At 40.5% G+C, this 23,831-nt stretch overlaps 1 protein-coding gene across 2 annotated transcripts; it reads right to left on the reverse strand.

Annotated features, from left to right (window-relative positions):
* Positions 1 to 837: 837 nt before the first annotated feature.
* LOC124141178 (neurogenic locus notch homolog protein 1-like) lies at positions 838 to 22,511 on the reverse strand. 2 transcript variants are annotated; one of them, XM_048392212.1, is made up of 15 exons: positions 22,108 to 22,506; positions 21,847 to 21,989; positions 21,483 to 21,594; positions 20,797 to 20,933; positions 20,421 to 20,548; positions 14,334 to 14,641; positions 11,711 to 13,145; positions 9,429 to 9,521; positions 6,220 to 6,330; positions 5,618 to 5,734; positions 5,381 to 5,491; positions 5,178 to 5,288; positions 4,507 to 4,623; positions 3,923 to 4,030; positions 838 to 1,147 (listed from the first exon to the last, which is right to left on the reverse strand). In XM_048392212.1, the coding sequence occupies exons 1-15, from the start codon at positions 22,162 to 22,164 to the stop codon at positions 963 to 965; spliced, it is 3,273 nt and encodes a 1,090-aa protein (XP_048248169.1). In that variant the 5' UTR covers positions 22,165 to 22,506; the 3' UTR covers positions 838 to 962. The 2 variants fall into 2 exon arrangements, with proteins under 2 accessions (XP_048248169.1, XP_048248168.1); XM_048392211.1 differs by having other exon boundaries at positions 11,711 to 14,641; positions 22,108 to 22,511.
* Positions 22,512 to 23,831: the final 1,320 nt, after the last annotated feature.

Consider the following 23,831-nt stretch of genomic DNA (forward strand, 5'->3'; position numbering starts at 1 on the left):
CCATTCGTTCAGGGTCACGTACACTGAAAGTTTATTCAGTAAGCAAACAGTGTGACGTCATTTTACGACATATAAATACAGAAAATCACAAAACGTTGTGTTGCCTTAAAGTGACTATTTCACCAATAATAAACATATGATTGTATTTTAAATTATTGTTAAATTAAGTTTTCCCTAGCCGAAAGAAGGAGGTAGTGTCAGGTCTTGAATTGAAATATTTTAGGACATTAGTTATACGATATACTTGCATGTCATTTCTGAAAATTAGTATTACTCATTGCTATGTTGACACTCCTTTAGAGAGTACTTTAATGTTTTTTATTGTAATATTGGGACCATGATCATGAATAATTTGTTTGTTTGTTTGTTATTTAACGCCGTACTGAGCAATATTCCAGCTATATGACCGTGGTCTGTAAATAATCGAGTCTGGACCAGTAAATACAGTGATTGACATCATGAGCATCGACCCACGCAATTGGGATCGATGATATGCATCAACAAAGTCAGACACACACACACACACACACACACACACACACACACACACGCTTGAAAATATTATCTGTGTATCATCACATTCATGACTGCATAAATAAAAATTTGATACAATAATCTCTGCTGCATACATATTTTTATTATACATTAATATACAGTGTATCAAATGCTCTCAACAATGACAGTATCTCTCAAAATAAGCCATCGTAATTAATAATGCCAGTGTTCCTAGTTTCATTGCATTGTTTATTTTCAGAGTTGAGTCCAGCCAGAAATCTATGATTGTTGGTTCAAATCTCCTATTTATTTGATCATGTTTTTTGCTCTGGTTTCGCTAAACTGATAAACACTGAAGATATGCATCACTTCGAGATTTCCCCCCACAACAAGCTCGCATCGCGATGTCACTGAAATACTGCGCAGAGCAGCTTAAAACACAACTCACTCACACACTCGCTTTTTCATCATCCAATGATAGGCACGCCTTGTGTACACGTGTGACACATGTTGCAGTATCGAGGGCAGTAGCGACAGGCCGTACTCGGTTCTGAGCAGACTTTGAGAGATGACTGTAGGGAGGCACAGTTGACGTGTGGGCTGTCCAAGCACCGGGTTGAAGTAGTGATTGATTCGTTACCATGGGAATGCGCTTTAAAGAAAACGAGAGTGTTTATATCTTTATTATTATCACTAAATGAAAAAGGGAGATCGAAGAAACCCACGACTTAAAGTGTTTAAGAAAGTGTTTTAAATTGTAACAACACTTTGTTAAACTGTAATACAAGGATGAATTGTAACAACACTATGTTAAACAGTTACTGTAATACCAGGATGAATTGTAACAACACTTGTATTAACTGTAATACCATGATGAATTGTAACAACACTTTGTTAAACTGTAATACCATGATGAATTGTAACAACACTTTGTTAAACTGTAATACCATGATGAATTGTAACAACACTTTGTTAAACTGTAATACCAGGATGAATTTAAACAACACTTTGTTAAACTGTAATACCACGATGCAATGATAACAAAACGGTGGTAAATGAATGAATGCAGAAGAATAGATCATATGCATACATTTCTTGTTACGGAGACAAATGAAGATCCGGGATAGATGTTGCCGTAAATGGCGACAATGCTTGTCGTACGAGGCGACTAACGGCATCGGGTGGTGAAGCTCGCTGACTTGGTTGAAGCATGTCATCGGTCCCAATTGCTTGGATAGAGGCTCATGATATCAATGACTGGATTGTCTGGTTCAGTCTCGATTTATAGACCGCCGTCATATAGCTGGAATATTGCTGAGTGCAGCGTTAAACAACAAACCAACCAACCAATCAAGTTACGGAAAGGTGGGCGATAACCATAAGGTTATTTTTAATCATTAACCCATTCTTTTTATGTTCATTATGCATTTTGTGTGTGGTAACTAACAAATGGATAAAAAATAATTTCAATTTCAATTGTCTGCAGTCAGCTATAACAAACAACCATTTAGCCATATATCGGTGAACCTGTAAAGTTTGAATAATCTACAAATCAAAAGCAAAACAAAAAGTTACATACGTGCATATTGTATGTATGTATATAATTAATGTTGAATTAATCTTATAATTTTAGGAATGTATTGTCACCGTCACATGACTGTAATGCTGTGCCGCGTCAGGCAACAAACACTTACTTCTTTCATTGAGTGAGTGAGTGAGTTGGGTTTAACGCCGCTTTTAACAGTATTACAGTTATATCACGGCGTGTCAGCTTAATGTGGGAGGAAAGCCCGAAGTGATGCAGGTCTCAGACGTCTACCACTTCGGTGAAACCCACGAGCACGGGTATAGTGCTGACAAACCTAGAAACATAATCGGGGCGAACCGGGATTCGAACCCACATTCATAGGTTTCTGGTGTGCCCAAGGGACGCAACTCTGCACAGCGAATCGCGGCGCCTCAGACGACTGGACAACCCGTGTCCCCTCTTTCATTGAAATTGTGTAAGTTGCGAGTGTTACTGGTAAGGGAGAACATGGCTATTACCCCTTTCGCTAACACATTGAGTCTTCACCGATTTTTAGTGATCCTTCATATAATTTTCACCGCTCTGTTGCCTTTTTGCTTCTGGTGGAATCTGTTTCGGCAGATGATTGAGAATGTTCACTGTCTGATATTTACACCACACCACAAGGTTCTAGGTTATGTTATTTTCAGTAAAGAAAGTATTTTCATAATCATAAAAAATCTTTACTAAAATCAAACATTATAATATGGAAAGTGTGAAATATAGGAATCTTTCCGCTCCGTACTTTTCAAATGGTAAAGAAGGTGAAATATATTTGTTGTGCAACTGGACAGGACATAACCTATTGAAATGGAGTGGGTTATATTTGACTGTAGTGGCTATCTGGAAAGTAGTTAAATCCTAATTGTTCAGAGGTTATCTTTAGATTCAATCTTTATGAAATTTAAATCACGAGGACATGTGGCGGAGGTGAAACAACATGGCCAGTTTGTCATGCCTTCGTCCTGTTCACCAAGAACACCAGTAGTCTGATAGAAGGAATCGATTTGCAAAAGTAGACATAATTTAGAAACATATAGATGTAGATTGATATTAGCCTATGTCAGGTAGTGTTACCAGATGCTGTTTATAAATTAATAGATATCCAGAAAGTATCAGGTGTCCCCAACAGTGACACCAATAGTCTTACACATGTATCGTTGGCTTTAAGACAACAGTCACGATATCACTGAAATATTGCCGATGTGACTTTGGATATTAACTCACTCACTCATTCAAAACATCACGAAACAAAACAACACGGCAGAGTGGTTCTATTAGGTTACTTTAGATTCATGATTCCTAAACACATGTTCATGATATAGTCGGAATCGTACATTCGACTATGCTTTCAGCAGAGATTTCTTAGGAATATCGAAAGGGTTTTGTTTCTTCTATTTGTATGAGTAGCACTTGTGCCAGCAAAGTATAGCGAACAAAATATTTTAACAAATATTTACTTTTAACAAATATTTTGTTACTCCATATACAACAAAATGTCCATCTGTTGTAAAGGAAATTAGAAATTAAAAAGCTAAATTAATGTGATCGGAACAAAAAGTGAATAAACTAATACAATAGCGATCTACCATTTGACTTGTCACAATTTGCTGCAGTGTTTATGATAACTGATCGCAGTTATTACCATTTAACGCAATATATATTCAAATTCACAATTCCCTTTTCCCGCAATGTTGACACATTTCAACTCATTTGATTTCATTTTACCCGCACGCAAAGTATCAATTTACTTGTAGCGTACACATTCATGGTATTTGCTTTCAATTCATAACGAATAAAACTGATGGTTGTCGTCCAAACCAGACAATAAACTCGAGCTATGGGACACTGACTACTTACTGCACGTTCCACCTTGTAAGTCGTAGCCATGGAAACATCTGGCACATTGCGAGTATTGGGTGGAATTACACTCCGCCAGCTCACAGCCCACATCCGGTAGGGGGCAAACTGAAAGAATGGACACGTTCAGAATCATAACATAGAAATTATAGGTATTGGCTCTTTCCGGAAAGTGAAAGAAGTAATCTATGTTTTTTTTGCAGTCACACATCTCCAGGCTTAATGTGATGTTTTAACGACTTAACGTAACGAACACCAGATGGTATTGTCTATTATTCGCCACAAAGAGCTTATAGGTGCAGACGACGTGGATTATACAATAAACGTGAAATTTCATGAGAGATCTTAATGCACTGGAAGTACTTCATTCATTCTTCCATAGATAATGCTCATAGTTTTACTGGGGTTTTTTTCTTTTACGACCCGAGGTGTCTGTTCCAGAGGTTTGTTGTTTTCAGGAGTTGACGTTATATATTGTGAAACAGAAGTGAAAAAAGATCTATGCAATTAATATCATTACATACATCAATATTCGTAGCATTCATAACACATGCAGGACAGTTCAAAATGATAAGAATATTTACCATCACAAACTGTTCCGCTGATGAAGAAGCCAGGAGCACACTTCCTACACCAGTGTTTGAAGCAGCCGTCTCTGACGACGTCCACACAGTCAGGGATCAGGCTCGTTGACGGACACACTGACAGAAACATTTCAAGAGAAATCGGGAAACAGAAGAGCTTGCGATCGTGGAATCACCGCCGCGAAGTGTTTTCATTAATATTCTTGCATATTCACTTTCAAAAAGAAAAATATCAAAAGATACCATTTTAGCGAGATACAAGTGCTCACTGGAGATGCAACCGAAACTGTTCCGGTTATTGACCTTGAAACATACACGATACAATGTATCCTCATCGAAGCGGGGGTACGGGTGGCCGAGTGGACTAAGGCGCCGCAATTCACAGTGCAGAGTTGCGTCCGTTTGGCAAGCCAGGAACCTATGACCGTGGGTTCGAATTCCGGTAAGCCCCGATAAGGTTTTTAGGTTTGACAGCACCATACCTGTGCTCGTGGGTTTCACCAAAGTGATAAACGTCTCGAACCTGCATCACTTCGGCTGTCCTCGGACAGGAAACTGACACACCGTGATGTAACGGGGATATTGTTCAAACTCTTGTTCTCGTATCAGTCTTATGAGATATCAGGACAGGCTTTAAAGAATAACGTTGTGTTTCCACTGAAATGACTCACGAATACATTGTCCGTCTACTTCTAAGTATCCATCTTTACACTTGGTACATGTCACGTCATTGGCATCACTACAGATGACTTCGTCGCATGTTGGGTTTTGGGAAGGGCATTCTGGAAGAGCAGACGGCATTGGTGTTAAGGTAGTATATTTATGACATTAATTTTAATATGAACACAAGATGAGAGTTCAACATATTGTTTACCCTTGCAGTAGCCTCCAGCCAGGAAGAAGCCCGGATGACAACTGACACATCTGACGTCATCAGTAGAGGAGCAGACGTGATCCCGACATCCGGCGTGGAGACGGGGACACACTGTATTGGATATCAAAGAGATATTGTCAAGTTGGTTTGTCATAACAAGCGTGTCAACATGTATGTTATGATAGTTGTAGATGATAGGAAGTGTCAGGGTTAAAACGGTTTACAAGGAACTCAAACCTTCACAAGCAGAAGCTTCCCGGTAGAATCCCTGCTCGCACCTACGGCACCACCTGAACAGACATCCGGATGATGCCTCTTCCTCACAGTGCAGGATGGGGGTTCGGGATGGACAGGCTGAAACATTAGTTATCATTGATCACTATCAAATGCAGCTACCTGGGTAGGCAGTACCAGTCTTGTATTATCCCATACAAGTCTGTCCGCCTTTATGGACACCAAAACGTTATATGACCCTCTTCACATTTTACGTTACCATTCCGAACCCACTGGTGGAAGATACGATATTGTTACACAAACATGTTTTACTGAAAAGTTTCTGTACTAGTGAACAGATACAGAAGACTTTATCTCATGGTGTAAAGGTACATTCAGCTCGTAAATATCCCGTACCCCCCGAAAGTGATGGATGTAACTCATAATACAGCACACATTACATTGAATTCATAAATTCAGCTGACCCTGACATATAAGGGACACAACACTGCATGGTTAATTATGCAAGTACCCCTGGAGTACTCGATAGAGAGCTGCATTTTATCAAAGTTTCTTCAAACTCTTCTTTAAATTGCATTTCGTATAAAATTTCCTTTTTAACCGACCCATGCATCTTCCTTCAACCTGCGTGTAGCCAGCCTGACAACGCACACATCGCGCAGGGTTCGGATATGGACACTCCGCGAACACACAGTTACTGATGTTGTGGGGACAACCTGCACAACAGAAGCAAAACATACAGGATACAAGATTCGGGCCATTTGGTAGTAATATATTTTACAATAAGTTTGTGGTTCACATATTCCACAAAAACCATGTACAAAGTTTGTTTGTTTGTTTCTTAACGCCGATATCAGCAATATACTAGCTTTATCGAGTGATATGCCAATGGGGAGGCATGGGCCACCAAACTGTGGATGCTCATGCCTATAATAAAAACACGAGATGAGAGTTGATTAAATGGCCGAGAGTGTGCACTACTAGTGGGCTACTAAGCTGCTAGTTGGGTATACTAAAAAGCTACAGTTGCCATGGCAACTAGCATTGCCAACGGTGATTAGCATCTACCGCTTCTGACCGGGGACAGCTACCACTACCCGGCCCCTGTGGTAGTATATTTAAATGCTACCATTGCTTGACAACTATAGCTACCACGCTGCCAAAAGCAGCTACCGCTGTCCGTCCCCAGGTCGCAAGCCAAAGCAGCTACCGCTGCCTGGCCCAATTAGTTAAACCATTGTGATGACTACCCCGCCGGTCCAAATATTAACCACCGTTGACATGATGAATACCGCTGCCGGGCCAATATACGTGGCAAATGGTCGCCCAACGTAAGCTATTTACGATTCCTCGGCTGAAAAGTCGGGAAAGACAAGGTTCCCACTGAGAAGCAGGTAACCCCGGAAAGGTTCCCGCTGAAAAACAGGTAGCCCTAACAGGTAGAGTATTAATCTGGGCATGTGGCACTATTGTTCCGCCGAGCTCGAGGTTAATGTTCTTCCGCATCTCCTCGATATTTATTGGATCTCTGGCATCATGCCAGTAGCGCCTAGGCAGCATTGAGGATATGATGATCCTGGTGTCAGGGAGTTCGTATCCGAAGGATTGAGGCCACCATGTCAAGGTAGAGTTGGTTGCCCTTGACCGTGCACAGGTCATTGGAGCCAATGACGAGGGCTTTACGGATGCACCTTGTCGCCTTGACCTGTGCATCCTAGATGGTGTCAAGCTCTGTCCACCTCTTTCCACCTCCCGCCAGCCAAAGCATCCTCAGTTGGTTTGGACTGGTGCCCTTCAGAAGGAAGTACTGCCGTGCCCTGGCCATGTAGCTGGAGCCCATCATCCAAACTGTAAACGATAAGAAGTGTAGTAAATACCATGCATAGAATATTTAAATTAGTTGTGTAGGATAAAATTCATTGGTAAGCGTATGTAGGCCTTGTAACAATCTGACTTCCACCTGCAATAGTGTTGTATTAGGTGTTTCGGCACCCCGTTCATGGTTGCTGTTGTGACCGCCCCTATGCAGAAGGAGTGAGAAGAATAGCACGCAGTATTTATGTTGCTGTGTGCAAGGCCTTTTCAAGGAGTGCCTGGAATCGGTACCTAGTAACGAATGTCAAATGTATGTTGGGGGCCAGAGGGACGCACCTCAAGATAGTGCTTGATGGCGACTACGGGACATAGCGGATGACCTGGTATAGATGATGTGGTAACAGTTGACCCCGTTTTGAACTCATCACTCTTTGAGTGTGGGAGATGGATTGATAGCTGTTTAGGGTGGCCAACGAAACATAAATTGCGTATGGAAACTTTCCCCATGGAGACTTATTAAAGTCCCAGCATACCTTACAAGGCAATGTCCCCCTGTGTCATTGTACCACGTCCGAGAAAATGTGTAAAGCTAAAGTCCAGCTTGCCAAGGACAGGCAATTGGGTTGCTGCTTTGTGGTTTTAAAAATGATCTTACCTGAGGAATCATGCGCCTTGGTTTTCGTACCACCCTCGTGGCTTTCCCCGGTTTTTGGTGGTATGGTGCGTTTAGCGACGAAATCGCCACGCCAGATTTTTTCCCTTGCTGGTTGTTTGACGTGTGTCTATTCCATCCACACGGAAGAATAGGCAGTCCACGTATATTGTGTTCTGATTGGCTGACCAAGTCACGTCACTGGTAGCCTCGTTATGAGCTTCGGGGATTCTCCCTATGCGAAATGGCGGGTGAACCGAAACAAAGCCTCACCTGTTAGTGTGCGCTGACCGGGCCGGGCGCTGAATGTTCAAGCAATTGTAGTGTTTTTTCTAGTTGTTGGTTTACTTGGCTCCACGAATTAGTTGTCTGCGTGGTATTTATAAGCTGTGCAGATTGCACGTTAATTGCGTTGTTGAGGGGAATCGTGGACATGTCATTTCGATACTCCCGTTATTCGACAACTCACCATCGGCTGTGGCCCCCTGCACTATAGGTACTCTCTGGGTTTGCCTCCCGGCTGTCCTTGTTTGGCTCCCCTCACGAGTTTGTGGTTGATGGCTGCACTTCTCTTGGGAGGCATCACGGAACGGAAAGTCGAGTTGATGAAGGCGGTATTTAACAAGTGGTAAATGTCCCTGGGGTGAACTTCAAGAGTGGAGCAAAACAAATTCGATACAACGAGTGCTGACCGAGGTTGACTCAGATACAAGGGTTATTGAGTAACAGCAGTAATTAGTCCATGGTTTGGATACGCGCAATAAAGCCACTTAGTAGTTAGTACTAAATGCAAATATGACGGTGGTCTGTAAATAATCGAGTCTGTACCAGACAATCCGGTGATTGCTATATGATTATCGATCTACACAAATGAGATAGGGAGGTCGTGCATCATCCAAGTCAGCGAAGCTGAACACCGATCATGTTTGTCACCCCTTACATCAAGTGTGTGTTGCAGAAGATCAATTCTAACCTGGACCTTCACGGGTCTTGTCCAAGGAGTTAATTAAGGTGAGTATGACAATTTCTATACATTATGCTATCGATGGACATTACATCATGGAGCATACCTATTGAAAACACATGCACATTCAAATAACACAGCGTTGGCATAAAAAACAATACTGTTTTCTGATTAGAAGTGAGAAGTATTTCCCGAAAGATAATATCCTCTATAAGTGCTAAAAGTGGCGCGACACAGCTTGTAATTTACCGGTATTGCAGGATACGATTGTAGATATTATGGAGGGTTCAAGCTTTTTAGCTGTCTTTTTCACCTTCATATAGCTGGAATATTGCTGAGTGCGGCGTTAAACAACAAACAAATATAGATGCTTTAGTTGATACCTGTTGGAGGAGAGTTTGAGGGAGTCCCTACTGTTTCAAGAGTCGACGATGCAGTGACCTTCTTTGTGTTTGACGGCGTATCACAGAGCAATCCTGAAGAACACAAGCGTTAGTTTGTCACTGTCCTAAAGGAAGATACAATAATAATGATATAAATAGCGTCCACCGAGGACGCAATGCGAAAACAATTGGTATAAGAACGTTGAACGATTTGAACCTAGTTGTCTAGTGAAATTATTACTAATAATCTAAAGTTTTGAGGAGGGGACATATAACACAACCATGTGCACGATGCGTACCGTTAAATCCAGACGGACAGGAACAGGTGACCTTTGACCCAGCAATGTGTTCCTTGATTCTGTCATGTTTTCTTTGTACAGGGAGTTGACTTACAAAGTTAATTCCCGATTTACGGGAACACGTGATCTATGATCCCGTATAATGACACGTTCCTTGATCCTGACATGGGATATTTAACAGGGGATAGTCTTACACTGTGTGCCGTTAAATCCAGATTTACAGGAAAATGTGGCTTCCGACCCAGTAAGGTGGCACGTTCCTTGATTCTGACATGAGTTCGTTGTACAGGGGGGTTATCTCACAATGTGTACGTCTGTATGTTGAGGCAGATGAGCCTTCTCTTAAACAACGCCGTCTAAAATTATCTTTACAATACATCACTAAATTATATTCTAATCAGTCCACGAAGACCATTACAATCAGAAATCAACCCTTATTCCACCACTCGGACTCGGAATAAAATCTGCCATTTCTGCTTCTAAGATAAAACCCCAAGATATAGCACCTACTCAACTTTTTTTCATCTCCTCCTTGGCAAATGGTAAAGCCAGAGGGAGACGTTACATTAACAAAACTAAAGAAATCAAATACTAACCAATTAATTTACACATTAATTAAGAAACACTTATAAATCTATATTTACAGATGGATCCAAGAATGTTGGCGCAGTAGCTAGTGCCAGTTTTATCGGGTCCAGAACAATATCTTCACGATTGCCAGATAACAGTTCCATATTCACAGCAGAAACAAATGCAATTTTAACAGCACTAAACTATATCAATAACCAATCTAAACATAAACAATTCATTATTTTTTCAGATTCTCTTTCATGCCTTCAGGCGATTCAAAATATGTCATATAATCATTAACTTTTTATCCAAATTCTTGAATTATTTAATGATCTTGCCACTGGCCAATATAACATCATCTTCTTTTGGTTACACAGCCATGTTGGTATCACTGGTAACACAACGGCCGATGCTGCTGCAAAAGCATCAGTAAACAAATCTGTGACATCACTTCTTATCCCATACGGTGGTTATAAACCAGCTATCAGATGTTACATCCGAGATCTGATACAAAAGATGTGGGACACCCAAGTAGGTATCAATAAATTACATGAAATTAAACCAAATATCGCTTGCAACTACTTGGGCTGTCAGTCCAGATTGGAAGAGGTCATTATGCGACGATGTCGTATTGGCCACAGCAGATATACCCATGAATATTTTTTGAAAGGTGAGAATCCTTCGTTTTGTGTCCCTTGTGATGTAAGAATCACGGTCAAGCATGTCCTGCTTGAGTGTTGATTTTTCGATCACAAGGGATAAATATGTCAGTGTAAAAACAGTCAAGGGCCTTTTCATTATGTAAATTCTCATTTAATATTGTGCTTTTTAAATGAAATAGAATTAATTCATAAATTTTAATGTACACAATGTGTTATTTTTTATATTGGTAGTTCTAATTTGCTAATGGCTGTACCCTCGAGGGGGGTTGGAGTAGCGTAAAAATATTGTCCCCCTAAGAGGGTATGTAAGTTCCACAGCATTCGAAGTATTTTTATGCATACCAGACTAAATGTAGTATTTTCATCATTTTAATATTACGTTTAACTGGTAAACTATCGCAGTGACTGAAGGGTAATATAAATTCGGCCGGGGCCCATGCAGGAAGCAAAGGTACTGTAAGTCCTCATGGTCCCTAGTATGATAATCACCCTTCAGTGACTGGCGATCTATAGCCCATTTTTATATTTTGTTTTTAACAAATCCTTTCTGCTTTTGAATATTCTCAACTTGTTTTAAATCGTATCTGCGATATTTTAGATATTGTACTGTCCATCGTTGACAGCTTTTTATTCAGTCTTAATATATGTGTTATTAATGTATAACTATCGTCTCGATATGGCTGAAATATTTCCGATGTGACGTTAAATACTCACTCACTCACTCACTCACTCACTCACTCACAATGTGTACCGTTAAATCCAGATTTACAGGAACAGGTGACCTTTGATCCGGAATAGTGACACGTTCCTTGATTCTGACATGGATTCTTTGTACAGGGAGTTATCTCACAGTGGGTGCCGTTAGATCCAGATGGACAGGAGCAGGTGGTTTTCGACCCGACAAAATGACACGTGCCTTGATTCTGACATGGATTCTTTGTGCAGGGGAATGTCTCACAATGTACGCCGTTAAATCCAGGTTTACAGGAACAGGTGGCCTTCGACCTAACAATATGACACGTTCCTTGATTCAGACATGTATTCTTTGTACAGGGGGTTGTCTCACAATGTACGCCGTTAAATCCAGGTTTACAGGAACAGGTGGCCTTTGATCCAGAAAAGTGACACGTTCCTTGATTCTGACATGGATTCGTTGTACAGGGGGTTGTCTCACACAGAGTACCGTTAAATCCAGGTTTACAGGAACAGGTGACCTTTGATCCAGAAAAGTGACACGTTCCCTGATTCTGACATGGATTCCTTGTACAGAGGGTTGTCTCACAATGTGTACCGTTAAATTCAGGTTTACAGGAACAGGTGACCTGTGATCCAGAAAAGTGACACGTTCCTTGATTCTGACATGGATTCCTTGTGCAGGGTGTTGTCTCACAAAGAGTACCGTTAAATCCAGATTTACAGGAACAGGTGACCTTTGATCCAGAAAAGTGACACGTTCCTTGATTCTGACATGGATTCCTTGTACAGGGGGTTGTCTCACAATGTACGCCGTTAAATCCAGGTTTACAGGAACAGGTGGCTTTTGATCCAGAAAAGTGACACGTTCCTTGATTCTGACATGGATTCTTTGTACAGGGGGTTGTCTCACAATGTGTACCGTTAAATCCAGATTTACAGGAACAGGTGACCTTTGATCCGGAATAGTGACATTTTCCTTGATTTTGACATGGATTCTTTGTACATGGAGTTTTCTCACAGTGGGTGCCGTTAAATCCAGATTTACAGGAACAGGTGGCCTTTGATCCAGAAAAGTGACACGTTCCTTGATTCTGACATGGATTCTTTGTACAGGGAGTTATCTCACAGTGGATGCCGTTAAATCCAGATGGACAGGAGCAGGTGGTTTTCGACCCGACAAAATGACACGTGCCTTGATTCTGACATGGAGTCTTTGTGCAGGGGGTTGTCTCACAATGTACGCCGTTAAATCCAGGTTTACAGGAACAGGTGGCCTTCGACCTAACAATATGACACGTTCCTTGATTCTGACATGGATTCGTTGTACAGGGGGTTGTCTCACAATGTACGCCGTTAAATCCAGGTTTACAGGAACAGGTGGCCTTTGATCCAGAAAAGTGACACGTTCCTTGATTCTGACATGGATTCTTTGTACAGGGGGTTGTCTCACAAAGAGTACCGTTAAATCCAGGTTTACAGGAACAGGTGGCCTTCGACCTAACAATATGACACGTTCCCTGATTCTGACATGGATTCCTTGTACAGGGGGTTGTCTCACAATGTGTACCGTTAAATCCAGGTTTACAGGAACAGGTGGCTTTTGATCCAGAAAAGTGACACGTTCCCTGATTCTGACATGGATTCTTTGTACAGGGGGTTGTCTCACAATGTGTACCGTTAAATCCAGGTTTACAGGAACACGTGACCTTTGATCCAGAAAAGTGACACGTTCCTTGATTCTGACATGGATTCCTTGTGCAGGGGGTTGTCTCACACAGAGTACCGTTAAATCCAGGTTTACAGGAACAGGTGACCTTTGATCCAGAAAAGTGACACGTTCCTTGATTCTGACATGGATTCCTTGTGCAGGGGGTTGTCTCACAAAGAGTACCGTTAAGTCCAGATTTACAGGAACACGTGACCTTTGATCCAGAAAAGTGACACGTTCCTTGATTCTGACATGGATTCTTTGTACAGGGGGTTGTCTCACACAGAGTACCGTTAAATCCAGGTTTACAGGAACAGGTGACCTTTGATCCAGAAAAGTGACACGTTCCTTGATTCTGACATGGATTCCTTGTGCAGGGTGTTGTCTCACAAAGAGTACCGTTAAATCCAGATTTACAGGAACACGTGACCTTTGATCCAGAAAAGTGACACGTTCCTTGATTCTGACATGGATTCCTTGTACAGGGGGTTGTCTCACAATGTACGCCGTTAAATCCAGGTTTACAGGAACAGGTGGCTTTTGATCCAGAAAAGTGACACGTTCCTTGATTCTGACATGGATTCTTTGTACAGGGGGTTGTCTCACAATGTGTACCGTTAAATCCAGGTTTACAGGAACAGGTGGCTTTTGATCCAGAAAAGTGACACGTTCCCTGATTCTGACATGGATTCTTTGTACAGGGGGTTGTCTCACAATGTGTACCGTTAAATCCAGGTTTACAGGAACAGTTGGCTTTTGATCCAGAAAAGTGACACGTTCCCTGATTCTGACATGGATTCTTTGTACAGGGGGTTGTCTCACAATGTGTACCGTTAAATCCAGGTTTGCAGGAACACGTGACCTTTGATCGAGAAAAGCGACACGTTCCTTGATTCTGACATGGATTCCTTGTGCAGGGTGTTGTCTCACAAAGAGTACCGTTAAATCCAGATTTACAGGAACACGTGACCTTTGATCCAGAAAAGTGACACGTTCCTTGATTCTGACACGGATTCCTTGTGCAGGGGGTTGTCTCACAATGTACGCCGTTAAATCCAGGTTTGCAGGAACAGGTGACCTTTGATCCAGAATAGTGACACGTTCCTTGATTTTGACATGTGTTCTTTGTGCACAGGGTTGTCTCACAATGCGTGCCGTTAAATCCTGTAGGACAAGAACAGTGGAATGTGGACCCAACTACTCTACACTTTCCTCCATTGAGGCAGGCAACATTGTGACAAGGTGTTTGTTGGCAGGAACTTCGAATTCCGCTATAACCTGAAATATACAGTGAAGGCATCAGGTTGCGAGTACATATTTGAAAACTTACATGATAACACTATTCAAACGTATGATTGGATTCATAGACTTTGCATATATTTCAAATGTAGTGGCTAAAAATACATATATCTGGCCTTAAAGGTATGGTTGGGAGGTAATTATTGAAAGCGACCGAAAATGCACTAGCCAACGATGACAACTCTGGTTTGGAGACCGGATTAATGATGGCAGATACTTAATTACCAATCTGAAACACTAACTCTGTTGTGACTTCAGCTTCTGATTTATCTCTGAAAATATTCATTCTAATGTCACTAACACTTATTAGTGATCAATATTTTGATTCAGAAAGATTTGTATCAGGGTGTCTGATTTCAAAAATGATAACCATCACTATCCAAAACGAAATAAATGGTTGACCGATGACTCGAAACATTGTATTACAAAAACGTGAAATGTCGAGATACGCAAATGTTTGTACAAAAACGCGTACATCAGTCATTGTAGTTTTAGATTAATCAACATTCCTTGCATTGTTTGATTTTGCAGAATTTTCCTTATTATAACAAATATGGCTAACGCTTTCAGTTGGCCGAGGACAATAAAGTCATAATATAATGTTAATGACATGTACGTGTTCTGTTTCACAAAACAATCATTAAGACGTTCACAAAACAATAACTAAGACTTTCACAAAACAATCACTAAGACGATAGCAAATCCTACACTTTAACATTGATTTACGTCATGCATAGCTCTGAGATCGATTTGTTGAACTAGGTCTAGTCCAATAGTGAGTGAGTTAAGATTTTACCTCTCATGGGAAACACGTTTGATTGACTTTTACCAAAAATAACAAAAATAAGTTTTTGCTTTTAGATATTTTTATTTTCTAAAACAGATCTTTAATCATAAGAAAAGAAGAGAATTTTATAGGAGTGTTAAGGCTCCACATTCCGTCATTCTGTTTTTTGTATAACTTCCGGCATGCTGGAAGAATGTTTTTTGGGAGTACGAATAAATGGCGACGAGATGAGCATGTGTTGGCGTCGTTCTCAGTAATATGTCGAATTAACAAATGGTAGCAGAGCGTGTCCATATACCGAAGGTTGTTGTTATCGTCTGTGACGGTGAAAAGCGTATTTGACTCTGAACTGTGTGAAGTTTTAGGACACTTTATTGACTTTCAAGTTTGAAAACGGTCCACGTGCGAAAACATCGACACCATGAGATTGAATCCCCCGGATTTGGTTAAAGCTGAAAACTATGAACGATACAAACAAGAACTACTGGCTTGGAGACAGGTAACTGTTGCAAAAAAGACTGAACAAGGCGTAGCTGTAGCGTTGTCGCTTCCTTATGACCATCCCTTATGTATTCGTGAAAATGCGTTTGACCACATGAACATTGCCGCTTTATCAAAAGAAAATGGTCTCGACATTTTGATCAAGTTTCTTGATGAACATCTTTGAAAGATGATTTGACAGATAGTTTGGTAAAGTTTGAAGATTTTTGTAGAGAGAAAGGACAGTGCATTAATGATTATATAACAAAGTTTGATTTGATGTACAACAAGATTAAGAAGCAAAATATGACATTGCCTCCCGAGATTTTGGCTTTTAAGCTGTTGAGACGTGCGAATATCTCAAGAGATGAGAAGATGTTGGTGTTGACTGGGATGGACTATTCAAATAAAGAACACTTGTATGAACAATCACAAACATCTTTGAAGAAATTTTTGGAAATGATGTGACTGGTGGAGCAAGTTTGAAAAAGTCAAGCAACATTTCGTGGAAGGCGACAAAGTAGATTTCCAACACAAGTTACTCCAATAGAGGAAGATTTCAAGGCAGAGTGGGATCTTCATATCGAGGGGGTAAAAACATGAACCCTCCTGGTCCAGATGGTAAACTTTTGCCATGACTTCTTCAGGACATGACAGTTTGTCAATCATTGAGAGTTTGTCAGCAGATTGTGAAAGTGTCAATATTGTTTCACTGCATTATGCTTCAACGTCAGATAGAAAGAAGATCTTACAGAAACTTCATCGTCAATTTGCACATCCATCAGAGAAGCGTCTGATTGCCTTGTTGAGAGATGCAAATGTATGGAAAGAAGAGTATGGAGATATTTTACATCAAATCTGTGAAAATTGTGACATTTGCAAAGTTCATTCCAAAACCCCTTCCAGTAGTTTCCTTACCCATGGCTACACATTACAATGAGAAGGTAGCAATGGATCTTAAGAAGTTTAGGGACTGTTGGATTTTGCATATGGTGGACATGTGGTCCCGTTTCACCATTTCAGTGTTCATTAAAAGAAAGACTCCTTCGGCAGTGATAGAAAAGATTATGACATGCTGGATAGGAGTGGGTTTTGTTGTCATGCAATCAATTCTGACTGATAACGGTGGTGAATTCTCAGCTGAAGAAATGCGAGAGGTAGCAAGCATATTGGATGTACAAGTGATAACAGCTGCGAAGGTCCTTTTCAAAACGGTTTGTGTGGGCGCATACATTCAGTGACTGATCATGTGCTAGTTAACCTCGAAGAACAGTGTCGTGATACACCACTTTTTATGGCGCGTAATGCACTCCAAATGTGGCATGGCTTCAGTTCATACCAGCTTGTGTTTCGACAAAATCCCAAGCTTCCAAATATCATGACAGATCGTCTCCCAGCTCTGGAAGGAGTTACTTCTTCAGAGACATTTGCTCAACACTTAAATGCTTTGAATGAGTCAAGAAAGGCTTACATAGAGTCAGAATCTTGTGAAAGAATTCGTCGTGCTTTGAGAAACAAAGTAAGGTCATCAGAAGAAAGATTTGAAAATGGTGATCATGTCTATTACAAGACAAGACAAGGACAGCAGCGATGACTGGGACCTGGTAAAAGTTGTGTTCCAGGATGGAAAGGTGATCTTTGTTCGTCATGGTGGAGTTTTCGTGTGTCTCCAAATAGACTGAAGAAAGTAGGTCATGAATTTGAACATGTTGAAAGAAGTCACAAAGAAGATGATTGTGTTGAAACCATACAAAGTGGTGCAAGTGAAGAGGAGATGGGGAATGAGATTTTTTATCTCAACAATAGAGACACAGAAGAGAGCAGCATGCAAGAAGTCACTGACGGAAGACAAGTTTCAAAAGACATATCATTGAAACAAAATGACAGAATATCACCCAAGTCACCAGATGGAAATTGGGTATTAGCTGAGGTGATATCAAGAGCAGGAAAGAAAGGTGGCAAGTACACAAATTGGTTCAATGTGAGACAAGATTCGGGTGAAGTGGTTAGTGTAAACCTGGACGTGGCAGAGTGGAAAATTGACACTGTAGATGAAACTGTAGCAGAAGTCAATGTCGTGATGGTTCCAAAGTCAAAACACAACGAGTAATCATGTGTAAGTGCAAAGCTTGAAGAATTGAAGAAGTTAGAATCTTTTGATACTTATGAAATAGTTCTAGATCAAGGACAACATAGAATTTCAACAAGATTGATGGACACAGAGAAGGGACAAGAAGTGAAGGCTATATTAGTTGGAAGAGGACTTTAGGAGGATGTTTCACTGCGGAAGGATTCTCCAACGGTCAGCAACAGAGTCCTCAGATTATTCCTTGCTATTGCAGCTTGTAAGCAATGGAATGTCAAAACCACAGATATCAGATCAGCTTTTCTGCAAGGAAAAGAATTGGAGAGAAATGTGTTCTTGGATCCACCATAAGAAGCAAATGTCAAGCAAGGATATATCTGGAAATTGAAAGATTGTTTGTATGGACTAAATGATGCTGCTCGTCAGTTTTATCGCAGTGTAGTTGGAGAACTTGCCAAATTAAAGTGTGAAAAATCACCTCTAGATCCAGCTTTCTACTGTTACAAGAATGATTCTGTGTTGCGTGGTATGCTGGTGAGTCATGTGGACGAATTTTTGCATTGTGGTGAACCAGACTTTGAGTCAACTGTGATGAAGCAATTGCATCACAGATTTCTTGCGGGAAAGCTGGAGGAAAAGAGTTTCCAGTATATCGGGTTTGACATTATGCAGGATGAGAGTGGTTTGTTCATGGACCAGTCTGCATTTATTGAAGAACTACACGTTGGGAGTCACTCACGCCAAACGAAAGCACAAAGTTTAGGGGGATAGTTGGAAAATTGAACTGGGCCTGATTTAGGTGCACATGGAGGCATATGTGGACAACCGCAGTGTTGTCCATGCCATACATTCAACAAAAATGGTGGATGATAAAAGACTGCGGATTGATCTAGCTGCCATAAGACAGTTGCTTGACAATGGAGAAGTGCTGAAAGTGTGTTGGTGTCCAGGTGAATATCAGTTGGCAAACAAACACCAACTAATGACTGTTTTGTCATCAGTGACTCTGTAATCATGGTGATGATGCATGACAGTTCTGACAGGAAAACTTTCAGGTTTTCAGTGACTCTGTGTTGAAGCATGACAATCATTTATTCTGACAGTGTTTTTATCTTTGATTGACTTTTACCAAAAATAACAAAAATATGTTTTTGCTTTTAGATATTTTTAATTTTAAAAACAGATCTTTAATCATAAAAAAAGAAGAGAATTTTATAGGAGTGTTAAGGCTCCACATACCGTCATTCTTGTTTTTTGTATTACTTCCGGCGTACCGGAAGTATGTGTTTTTGGAGTACGAATAAATTGCGACGAGATAAGCATATGTTGGCGTCGTTCTCAGTAATATGGCGAATTAACACCCTAAACTAAGTTATTAATCATAGATATAAAATGAAAAACAAAACAAGTTAAGTTAAATAATATACAGGGTGAGACTTATAAACTACAATTAGCAGTAGGCTTTTAGCCACAACGAGCACTCAAACCAATCTATCCTTACTGGGTACCAAGACTTAGTGGAAAGGAGGTGAGGAGAATTGTGGTTGTAACGCCGCTTCCAAGGGTATTGCACGTATATAGTGACGTGGATGCGCGTGTGTGCATGGATGACTGAGTCCGGATTCATACCCGTTTTATTGTGCTAACCAACTGAGATACCATGCCGCAGTTCAGCATCTATACCCAACTAAGACACATTATGACTCTGAGCTGACCAATCCTTGTTTTCTCCCCTAATGCCGAGCGCAAGCCAGGGTAACAATAAGAGTCGTCGTATGACGTCTTTCAGTATGACGCTGTCGAGGATCAAACCACCGACATTCTCATTATGCTTCTGACGCTCCATCCACTAGACCATGGAGACGGTTGTGTTTAGGGCGATTCATGGATGGTTAACAAGATACTGATAGAAAAATGTTTAACATTAAATTCCTTGTTGGTCTATGTCTATTGTCCCAAACAAATGTCACTCAGGTTTCAACAAAAAAGGAGGCTAAATAAACGATTCAAAGTACAAAGAGGTCCCAGGAAATACTTCAATATTCTGAGTTAAGACATTTTTCAAATATTTCTAGCCAATACTTTATAGTCTTGAACTGTGCTATGTTGGACCTTAGCTTAAATGTTACATTGAGCTTCGAGTTCGTATATCTGTCGGCATGTCTAAATAGGCGTTTCAAACTACATGAAAGAGATCCCAGGAAATGCTTCAATATTTTAAGCCAAGTGTTCAAGACGTGATAATTACTCAACTTTATCTTTCCAATACTTCAGGGACATGAACTGTAGTATGTTGAACCTCAACGCAAATGCCATATTGAACACCGATTTTGTATGTCTGTAGTCGTCGGCATGTCTGCCTTTAGTTCAAATGTGACATTGAAAAACGTGAAGGAATAATGTACCTTTAACGCACCTCTTCGTCCCATCCGGGTCACACGTGTAGTGATCAGCTGGTCCTGGGTCACACAGGACAGAACACCTGGGTCCGTAGTAGTGGGGGTCACAGGTCACAGTGATGGTCAGAGTTAACCTGCGATATGGGGTCTTGCCGTATTAATATGATTTTAAGTATATGGTAGAAGTAGCACACGAGTATACACAAAAACTCAAAACGTCAACGCCAGACAATATTCAGTCTCGATTATCTGCTGAAACAGATTCCTTAGGACGTAAAGAGCAAATTAATGATGACAACTATATGAATGGCTAAAGCATTATTGTTTAATTCCGTGTTAGGTGGACCTGTACGTGTGAACAATAAACAAAGCAGTGACGCACCTTGCATCTTTGTCAGTGAGAGTGGTGGTTGTGCCATTGTGAGACGGCGGTAGAGATGTCGTCATGTCATCTAGAGGAAGTGGTGTGTTTGACAGCCAGTAATCATCACCAACTTTTGCCTCAAACACAGCGCCTGTCTGAACACACAAGGATTATGTTTGATTACATGGTTCACTGATACACACGTAGGATGTATTTTCAACTAAGTCATGCTATTTTCGTTATATATGGTTTATAGTAGGATTTTAGTCCGCTTATATCATTGTCATATTACGGCAGCGGGACACTGGAAATGGCATCACACCGCAGGGAATCGAACCTTGGTCGTACGAGTGACGAACCACGGCTTTAACCACTGGGCAAATCCCACCGTGGGTTTAATACCAGCCTGGCAGTGCAACACAACTTCACATAACTGCGTGCTACCGTGTGTATATAAAAGAAACGGTCAATACTATATTAAAGTTATATTCGTGATCCATGTTAAGTAGATTTACACGATGAATATTGTTGCTTGTCATTAGTGTTCAGATTCTGACATACTATATTTCTTTATAGTATATTACACGTTAGTATATATGCGTTTTGTTGTTAAACTACGGTAATGTCCCTGCTGGGGATGTAGACGTTATGACTTTGATAGTTTCGGTACTGAAGTCAATAGACGACAATATCGCTAAATGTACCTGTAACGAAGTAAACGGCTTGTCGATGGGATTGGCTATTCCGCCATTAATGCTAGTCCCAAATTTGACGTCCCGTGTGCCCTCGTATTTGTCGCTCATCTTTGTGCAGTATCTATAACAACATAGTGGGACACCATCATACTCTCCTCACAGTATGCAGGAACATCATCATGTGAAGAAAAGAAAGTTGTAATGTTTTCTGTTAAACAGTTGAATAAAACACAAGGTTATATTTGACTTATATTTCAATTGCAAATAAAGTACATCATTATACATGTACACCATTGATTATAGACATTTGATATATAAAACCTCACAACTGTTTATCTTAAGATTGAATTTCAAAAATCATAAATCTACCTACACTTTATTGGACAAACCCTTGAGACAAAAGGTGAACAGTGGATCACAGGGATGAGATGAAAAGAGTCCTCCCTTGCATCCTGTGTCTGATGACTTGTGGTATTCCAGTAGATGTACAGACACATTGCCGCTGCTGGTACAGGGCTGTCGGGGAGAGAGATGCACATGAGACAGCAACAGTCAAAATAAAAGCATTGAATGTTATAAGGAGACTCCAATCCTGAAATGAACCTAAATGACAAACGCCATCTCAATCACATACCTCAATCCAATAGCTATACAGGAAAACAACGATACACGCGTTGTTCCAGTTCCACATAATGTTTTATCGCATGTAGATGTTGGCACACTGGCTCTCCCGTGTGGCTGTTGTTAAGAAGGTATTATGTCGGACTGTCCAACTGTTCTATCTGATGGATGCTAGAAATAAGCCTTCTTAGTGTTTTTCCCACAAAACCTTAACACCACAGGTGCAGACGGGAATATGAATCCTACGACACACGTGTACCAGTTCAGAAGCTGTCAGTATCTGTTGTCCTGATTGTACCACTCACTATCAGTAGCACTGTCAATGTCTATCATTAGTCATATGTATATTCACTGATACGTTTCGGTCAGTATACATACTGCCTGAAAAATGAGACTCGATTGTAGACAGTTTTACTGAAATGAATTAGATTCCTTTATTTAATCTTCTAATTTTAATTTGGATCTATCTTGAATGAACTGCACATCAAAACACTCAACCATCATTCAAATCAGTCATGTCGAATTGATTGTCACCATTAACTAACTATAGTGCATGTTAGATAACATCAGTATTTACCTCATTTATCAGCACTGTACCAGTTACAGCCGTCATTGAAATGATTACAAGTGTTTGCACTCCGCCACGAGGTTTCTAGTTGGTTCCCTTCTATCAGATATGAGACTTTGTACCGCACACATTTTAAACTGTCTGCAGTGTTATAGTCAACAATTCTTTATTTCAGTATAAAGGCCATAGGCCCACGTACAAATACTCATTGAAAAATACAGTATGAGGCAGATGACAGAGGGTATTAAGTGACAGTATTTCGGATTGCAAGTGCTTCCAGTATATACTTAACACAATTAGTTACAATACTAGTGCGGTTACAAGATAATAGTGTCTTATATTTAAATAAAGTAGGATTGGAAGTGTAATAAATAGGTAAATACTTATTTCTTAAATATCTGTAACATGGGCAGACAAGCATAAAATGAAACTCATCTTCAATTTCCTGTAAATTACAAAATCTGCACTGCCTATTACAGTACTCTATACCGCATCGTCTACCTAAATTTACCATCAATGGCAACTCGCCAACTCTTAACAAACAAAACAGCGTGTATAACGATACTGATGCATTGGGTACTTCTGCCTTAAACTGAGTGCATCATTGTATGTGGATTGCAAACTATCATACAAAAGCAAATCAGTGTGACCAAAGAGACCCATGTGGCCATTGAATAACACCTGATGTAAGATAGCTACACGATAAATCGCAATGAACAATGATAAACGAAGCGTGGTTTATTTCAGGATAAAGTCTATCATGACGCCATTTCTGGTGATTCGAATATGCGCTCGCAACTTTGTGACGTCATATATTGGACGTCGTTATGTTTTAGAAGGAAGTGTCAAGTAAGTTGTTTCCCATAGATGTACCTAGACGACGCAAATAAACGCAGTGGCCGAACGATCGCATCTAAAAGTGGGAGAGAAATGTTACTTTGTAAAATAACAGGTAAATGCCCCCCCCCCCCCCCCCCCCCCCCCCTTGAAATATATGTAATACTCATATTTCTAGTTGTGGTTATGCAGCTTCATAATTAGCAATGATGCTTTTTACTGACTCACGATAATCAATAAGTGTAACAGCGGCCATGAAATTTATAACACCACAGTGTGCCAATTTAAATGTTCTTCCATTATAAAATTCTCCATTCTTTTCAGGTCGTTAT

The sequence above is a fragment of the Haliotis rufescens genome, unplaced genomic scaffold, assembly GCF_023055435.1.
Source record: "Haliotis rufescens isolate VD_foot unplaced genomic scaffold, xgHalRufe1.0.p SCAF_11, whole genome shotgun sequence".
NCBI lineage: Eukaryota > Metazoa > Mollusca > Gastropoda > Lepetellida > Haliotidae > Haliotis > Haliotis rufescens.

Excerpts from the sequence above, each read along its gene's own strand:
- LOC124141178 (XM_048392211.1), bottom strand. The coding sequence starts at position 22,164 with ATGTGGAACTGGAACAACGCGTGTATCGTTGTTTTCCTGTATAGCTAT. Across the intron at positions 21,990-22,107 it reads TGTATAGCTATTGGATTGAG|CCCTGTACCAGCAGCGGCAA; the intron begins GTATGTGATTGA and ends TCTCCCCGACAG. Across the intron at positions 20,934-21,482 it reads AGCCGTTTACTTCGTTACAG|ACAGGCGCTGTGTTTGAGGC; the intron begins GTACATTTAGCG and ends TTGTGTGTTCAG.